At 36.7% G+C, this 8,380-nt stretch overlaps 1 protein-coding gene across 1 annotated transcript; it reads left to right on the top strand.

The window, feature by feature from the left end:
* Window positions 1-3,016: 3,016 nt before the first annotated feature.
* Window positions 3,017-7,824, top strand: LOC118803031. Its single transcript, XM_036563524.1, has 3 exons — window positions 3,017-3,031; window positions 3,326-3,394; window positions 5,463-7,824. The coding sequence occupies exons 2-3, from the start codon at window positions 3,384-3,386 to the stop codon at window positions 7,165-7,167; spliced, it is 1,716 nt and encodes a 571-aa protein (XP_036419417.1). The 5' UTR covers window positions 3,017-3,031; window positions 3,326-3,383; the 3' UTR covers window positions 7,168-7,824.
* The last annotated feature ends 556 nt before the right edge of the window (window positions 7,825-8,380 follow it).

Here is an 8,380-nt window from a genome sequence, read left to right as displayed (position 1 = left end):
CTATGCTGATATCGAATCACCACAAATTCCTTCCTCTGGAAAACTATTCCAGTGTCTGAAAGAACAAATTGTACCCAAACTTTTAACTGAAGAGCTCAGCAAAGTGTTCCACGAAAATGTGGGTATTACTGACTACAGAAGTCTTCTGATTTTTTTTTTTCATGAATAAAAACATTAGCAATTAAGTACATTTTTTGCTACAGCTGAATTCAACAAATCAACGTGATATTTTATATGTTTAGATCCTAGAGTCCTAATGAGGAAAGCAGAAACACACACAAATAGATACTGAATATAACTTGTATCTAACTCCGACTTGCGAGGCAAATTTCGTTAGCTGGAGTGCCACTTCCCACCTTTGTCATTTATACACCTGCTATGAGCCGTAAATTAAGCTGTTCTTATTTGGCTGTGTAAGTCTTTACATTCTTTATATTTTAGACTAAATCACTGTAGGATTAACAGTCATTCTTCATTTTACTCCTAGGGGGCCATTCCTATAAGACAGGCATGTTAAAGCAGTGTTTCTCAGCTCTGGTCCTGGAGGCCCACTGCTCGGCACTTTTTAGTGTTTTCTCTGCTCCCAACTCTAATCCAACTAATCAGCTCATTACCAGCCCATTATAGGCCCTTTTCACATTTCCGTATTTATTCTGTTGGAAGTAGTCGTTGAAGGTAACACTGCTTCCACTGAAGCAATAACCATAACCACGATGACATGTAGAGAATGTACAGCTGACTTAAGTGTTCGAGCCTGAAGCAAAAACAGTCTTAGCTCAGTTTCATTGGTTTGTCAGCTGATGAGCAGAGGAAAATGGGTTTGTGCTGTTAATAAAGGAATAAACTCTGTCTGCATTTCAGCGCTGCTGACTAACGTTACGCTGAATGCAGTTTGTGCCTTAAAGTTGCTGCTACAGCCGCTTTCAGAGGAACAGTTTTCATTTTCTCCCTCTAAAGCTGTCGGTGTCTGAGAGATCGAGCGCTCAGCGGGGAGTAGATGTTCATTCCGGTGTTTGTGGTGCTACAGACCCTGACGACCCGACACGCCGGTATGTGTGCATGTTTAGCTCTTTGCTAACTAGTTTATTGTTAGCAAGCTGCTTCAACATCTCCAGCTAATGTGGCTGATCCAGCGTTTTGGTTAGTTATTTTCACCACCCATTAGTTTATCACTCTGAAGATGTCAGCTGGCTGATATTAATGTACCCTGATAGCTGTGAAGGAATTTTTCCATGAAGCGTTTATATTCTTTATTTAGTTTGGACGCCCACATTGTTGTGTGTTTGGTTCACCAATTCCATTCTTGGTAACTATGACAAAGATAAAGTGACACGCCTTTCTGTGGTGAGCTGAAGTGATAGGAACGCCTGTATTTCTGAGGTTAATAACTGTCCGTAAGGCAACAGCAGAACTGGTTTTACCCAGTTTACTCACTTCCGTTTCTTGTGAAAAGGGTCTGTTGAGTTGTTGTGGATGTGTTACAGCAAAAAAAGCACTAAAATGTGCAGGACAGTGGCCTCGAGGACCAGGGTTAAGAAACACTGTGTTAAAGGATATCTTTTAACATTTCACCAGACCATTATTATTATTATTATTATTATTATTAATTATATTATTATTATTATTATTATTATTATTATCATTATTATTATTATTTTTATTATTATTATTATTATCACATTAATTATTATTAATGTGAATTCAGAAACTATTTTTTGCATTGTTAAAAAAACTGAAAATATATTTTTAATATGTTCTTCAACATATTTCAGAACATGAAATCTACATTTTAAAATTGTTAGTAGGTTTCTCAGCTGGCCAACATCTTATTCTTTGTATCAAACACCAGCAGATGAACTTCAGGGCACACAGGTGAGTAAACAAATGAGGGGAAAAAAACAACTGACATTTTTAAATTTGATGTCAGTTTGCTTAGACAGTTAAACAAAATGATAATTGGAAAAAGAAGCTATTGACAAATTATTGAAAGTAAAGCCTCATGTGCTCTGTGAACATAGCTTTTTGCACACTTAAGTGGCAGCAAAAAGCAATTTTAACCCAGAACAGATGAAAGAAATGCTTCTTTTTAAATAATAAAGTTCAGTGCTGGCGGAAGCAGTTGAGGAACAGTGTGAACACAAATTGTCATAAAATGTATCTCTTCATTGGATTTAGCAGATCACAAGAGACGTCTTGGACTGTCAGTGATTTAATCCAGAGCGGTCAGTTAATCAGTGAGGGCCAACCTGAAGTAATCTAGACGAAAAAGGCAAAGACAGAAAATGGACAGTTGGACAGTTGGACATGTGCAGTGTTTGACCAGCACATTTGAAATCAATGTGTACTGAGTTATTCCAGGATTTGTAAACATGGCTGTGTTAAAGCTTGCACAGAAACAATGATGCAGTATTTGGAAATGCTAAGCGCATGCTTTGTTATTTAGCTGTAAAATCTATGAAATAAGTCACTGAAATTTAAATGAAGTCTACTATGGTTTAACCATCATCCTGCGAGTGTGGGAAAGTGGATAACTGCATACAAACCATGTGATGTTTTCACAAATGAGAGTGAAGGAAGTGGTTTGAGTGACTTCTTTAACCTCAGGCAGTTGATGGCTGTTAATGCTGCAACAATTTGCATATTATTTTAGTAGCATTATGAAAAAAGCAATTGAGTATAAATTATTACTAAATCCATGTGATATTTGCATGTTCAAAAGTTTAAGAGGCCACAGGAACAACTAATATACATGCACCCAACATTGTATATAACCTTATATGGTTTTATGTCTAGCCACAGCTTAAACAGCAGATTTCATTGGCTGGAGTGCTGACTGTGTCCCCTTCCTCCAAATGACTTATGACTCTACCTCAGTTACACTGGAGCCTTTCATCAGTTAACAAAGAAGTTCTGCTGGTTAAGGATTTCTGAATAAAACATCAACATGTTTCAAAGTATTATATTTTAAACTAACAGAGAAATTGAAATATCAGCATATTATCCCTGATAGAGGAGCATTATCACAACACAGGTATGTTGAAATTGCATTTTCACTGTCACTTTGCTTGGTAAGAAAAATGTTATGTGATGTTGATATTAGTAGAGCTATACAGAGTAGCATATATATTCAAGAAAAACATCTTTCCAGAAAAATGCTTGACAGATATGAAGTTTGTTTGATATGCATCTTGAAAAATAACATACTGTTATTATTTTCATTATTATTTGCATTAGTAACCAGAGACTGTAACTCAATTGTGTTGATGACTAATCTGAATACATTGACTCTGTTTTTTCATATGCTTTGTCTAATGGACGTTAACAGGTCATTCAGCTGTGAGTCTTCTGAGACGTCTGTATTAAACTACACCATCGTCATCATTATGGCTCACAGGTAAGTAAACACATTTGATGAGGTTTAACATTTGGATTCTGTCTGCTTAGTTAAACTAAGTTGGTTACTTTTCCAGCCTTTTGTTGTCCCTGTCCCAACTTTTTTGAGATGCGTTGCTGCCATCAAGTTATAAATGAGTTAATGGTTTTCATGAAATGGTAAAATGTCTCACTTTCACAACATATTGTGAATAAAATATGGGTCTGTGAGATGTGAAAATCATTGCATTCTGTTTTTATTTACATTTATTTACATTTTACACAGCGTCCCAAGTTTTTGCAATTGGGTTTGTAAATAAATAAATAAAAAGGAGAAAGGAAAAGATAAACTCAACTAAAACAGTTCCAGGATGTCTGAAGGTGGTTAGAGACTAAAAGTCTAAAATGACTGAGTGACGCCAGCGAATGAGTTTTAGAGACTCCTGCAATGAAGAATCCAGCTGGTGCTCTGCTGCTAAAAGCAGATTTTCCCAGACTTTCACAAAGTGGAGTGATAGATTGCGTCCAGTGGTTTGAGGGCACTGGCAGATGCATGTTTATAGACTATATCAATGTAGTCCAGTACTGATGATAAGGCTTTTCTGACATATACAGGCAGACAGGATTTATTTAGATATAGGAATCCGAGCCTCTGTCTGCATTTACTGATCTGGAGAACGGCATATACTTAGTTTTCTCAGCATTTAAAACTAATTTGTGCTTGTACAGAGAATTCTGTAAGGCGTTAAATGAGTACTGGAGTTTGTCTATTGCTGCATGAGCAGATTCCACAGAACAGTATAAAATTATGTCATCTGCATACAAGTGCACTTTGTAGTCTAAGGCTTAGGCAGTGAGATCACTAATGTAATTTTAAAATAAAACTGGACCCAGGATTGAGCCTTGTGGGACTTTGATTATGTAAGTTGATCTGATTTTTGGCAGTGGTGGACGGTAATGAAGTAAATGTAATTCGTTACTATACTTGAAGTGAACTGAAGTATTTCCATTTTTGGTGACTTTTTACTTTCACTCCACTACATTTCAAAGTCAGATATCTTGCTTTTTACTCCACTACATTATGCGAAATCGGTCATTCCTTTTGGCTCATGTGTGTATAAAAATGTAACATGTCAAAATGTAAGAAGCGCAAAGCAAGAACACCAATCAGGGCACAGCGGTCACTTTGTTTTGAGCTTGTTTTGAGCTGTTGGTCATACCGACCCAGTGCAAGCACACGGTTCAACGTCAGTGCAGCAGCGTAAAAGTTTGGGAGTGTCTATTCAACATAAATGATGAACTAACCTAACTTTGTGTAAATAGACCACAATATAGAAATATGTACACACATGCAGTTGTGACTGACGGGTCTTTTTTCTGAATTTATATACGAACACTGTTTCATTTTATAGTAAATTTTTTAGTAAATATAAACTTTGTTTGAACTAAGTTGCAAATAAATCTTAAACTGAAACTTTGCTTGTTCGCAGAAAGTGATTTCAGAGCCACTCGGTTCTACCTAATGGAAACTGTTTGCCTTCAGTGTTTTGTGCTTATGATAATTTGAATAGACATCAGCATCACTAATTAATGACATTCTATTAAAAGACTGGTTTACCAAGAGTGACACTGGAGTATTTTCACCTAAAATGAGTTGATAAAGCAAGAGTCTTGTTATAAAAATGATAATAGGACATTAGAGTCATCATTCATCTTTAAGTACTTTCACTTTCGATACTTAAGTACATTTGAAGGCAAATACTCAAGTGGAGGTCTAAAGGGAGGAACTTCTACTTTTACTGGAGTAATATTTTACCTTGGGTATCTCTACTTTAACTCAAGTACATGATTTGTGTACTTCGTCCACCACTTATTTGTGGTTACCCAGTACCATGCATTGTTTTCTATTTGAGAGCTGAGTGAAAGCAAGTTAACACATCCTTTACAGAGAACACACTTCTGCACATTTTAATCAAGAATAATTTTTTATCAAGAATTAAGTTCTGTTCAATATGAAATAACAACTGTGAAACAATGTAAACACATCATTTTCTCTTAATAAACTGTATCTCTTTTTTTGAATTCAGCAGATCACAAGACACGTCTTTGAGCATCAGTGACTTAATTCAGAACAGTCAGTTAATCAGTGAAGGAAAACCAGCACGATATCGTCTACTTACAACCAGAAGTGATGTAGATGAGAGTGGTGAAATCAGAAAATGGACATTTGGTCGGCGAGACATGAACATGAAAAACAAAATCATTCTGATGGTGGGACAAACTGGAACAGGCAAAACCACTCTGATCAACGCCATAGTGAATTACATACTGGGAGTGAAGATCAATGATGATGTTTGGTTTGAGATCACAGAAGAAGAAGGAGTGAATCAAACTGAACCTGGAACAGCAGAAACAGCAGATCAATCACAAACTCAAACAACTGCAGTCACAGTCTATGAGGTCTCTGTCCAGGGCAACCCTATCGCAGTTACCATCATTGACACTCCAGGTTATGGAGACACCAGAGGGCCAGAATATGACAAGAAGATTGCGGAAAACTTGTTGAAACTATTTGAAAAAGACACTGGAGTGAAGGAAATAGATGCAGTGTGTCTGGTAGTGAAAGCAACTGAGAATCGTCTCTCTGACAAGGAGCATTACATATTTGATGCAATTCTGTCTCTATTTGGTGAAGACATAGAGGAGAACATTGTGATTTTTATGACACACTCAGATGGAGGAACCCCAACAAATGTCATTAATGCCGTCAAGAAAGCGAAGATTCCTTGCAGGAAAGAAAACGGATCTGATCCTGTTTATTTCTTATTCAACAATCGTCAAGCTGAGCAGACCATGAGAGGTCAGAGATTATATCATTATGCCTGGGAGCTCACAGAGGAAAGTTTAAGAGATTTCTTCACATCTCTGGAAGACCAGATCAGAAAAAGCTTAGCAAAGACAGAAAGAGTTCTGACAGAGAACAAACGACTGAAAGCCTGTGTTTCTAATCTGGAGGAACGCATTGAATTCAAGGAGCTCAAACATGTAGAACTGACTCAGATTCAGGAAGCCCTCAAACAAAACCAGGAAAACATTGAGAGAAATGAAAACTTTTCTTTTACTGTCACCAGGAGTCACAAAGAAAAAGTGACCATTGAAAACGCTTCATGGTGGGACAGAAAGGCAACCTGTTGCTCCGTCTGTCAGGAGAACTGTCACGAGTACAGCTGCTGGTGTGCCTTCAACCCTGCATGGTGTGAAGTCATGAAAGATGGGCGCTGCACTGTGTGTTCAGGGAAGTGTCACCACAGTAAACACATCAGAGAGAACAAGAAATATGTTATAAAGAGGGAAGAGATCAAAATGACGTATACTGACCTGATAAAACAATATGAGAGAGCTGATGAGTCAGCAGAAGATATCAGTCTAGGCTCATTGTCATTTGTGAATGTCAAAAAGGACCATGAAAGGAACAAGAAACAGAAAAAGAAGGAAATGAGTGTAGAAGACAGACTGAAAGAAGAACTGAGCGAGATTGAAATAGAAAAGACCCAACTGTTGGAAGAGGCCTGCATCACCATAATGGATCTGTCTCAGATTGCCTTAAAACCAGACTCCGCCTTCATTATTAAGTCCCTGGACTTTTTAATCCCTAGAGCTGAGGAAACGGGAGATCATGACTGGGTTCAGAAACTGAAGGAACTGAGGGAAATTAAACCTGAAGCACAGGCAAGAGCTGATTCTGTAAACAGATATTTCAGTTTGTCCGATGCAAAAAAGACCAGTAAAAACTAGAATGCATCGAATGATTGTGTGTAACAGTGATAAAGATCCAAAGCAGAAGGTTAATATTGATCTGCATTAACAAGTGTACTGGGCTCTCTGAGGTTTGGGGTAAAAAGATTGCAATCAGCTCTGGTTATTTAGCCTGTACTGAACTCCTGTCAAGATTTTTTTTTTATTTTTGATAACATCCCTTTGTCTGTATAACATGATACATTCAAGATATTTACAAAGGACATATGTGCCTGTAACAGAGGTTGTGAAATAATCCAGGCCCCCTGTGTCCATCCCCACCCACACATTTGAAATTAACAAACTGTAAATGAACTCTGAATTAAACCTTAAAAAAACAACAAAAATTGGGATGAATTGGAACGTCATGTTGGCCAGGCCTTCTTGTCCAATATCAGTGTCTGACCTCACAAATGCTCTTTTGACTGAATGAGCTCAAATTTCCACAAACACTCTCCAAAAGTGTAGAAAGCCCTCTCAAAATAATGGAGGCTGTTATAGCTGCAAAGGGAGGCCAAATTTCATATTAATGCCCATGGTTTTGGAATGGGATGTCAAACAATCTCATATTGGTGTTATATACTGTAAGTTAACACATCCTCTACACAGAACACATTTCTGCTCATTCTAACACTCAAGGACTGTTTATTTGCTGAATTTAACATGATGGAAAAAAGTAAACCATAAAATGTGGCCTGTGCAAGAGATCTAGCACATTGTATAATTTGTATTTATTTTTTTATAATAAATAGAAGTTGTGCATTAAGCCTATTGAAAACAAAAACTTCCAGAAAATTTTTAAGTGCATTCCCTGTAGAGGAAAATGTAACTTATTTTCACTTACAAAAAAAAAAAAACAAGATGGCATTATAGAGGTGTTCAAAGTTTCACATATGACTATGTTCTCCCATTACAAAAACATGCAGACAATATTAGCAAAATTTGCATTTGGGAACCTGAAAAAAACAAAACAAGTTCTCTCACCTGAGCATGATACAAGCAACAATCATCAGAAAAACAAGATTCATGTCTGGCCATATCTTACTTATTGAAATAAAAGTACTGGCAGATTACTGTCAAGTTTAGAGTACTGATCAATGTGTGATATTATATGTATATTTAACTTTAAAATCTTAACTAGGTAAACTTTTTTCTTTTTTTTAAAGACTTTCTTCTTTTTAATTTGCTTTACATTTGATGGAAAGACATAATG

This window comes from Colossoma macropomum, unplaced genomic scaffold (genome assembly GCF_904425465.1).
Source record: "Colossoma macropomum unplaced genomic scaffold, Colossoma_macropomum, whole genome shotgun sequence".
NCBI classification, from domain to species: Eukaryota; Metazoa; Chordata; class Actinopteri; order Characiformes; family Serrasalmidae; genus Colossoma; species Colossoma macropomum.
Note: the sequence above shows the minus strand (reverse complement) of the source record. Positions and strands in the feature narration are given on the sequence as shown.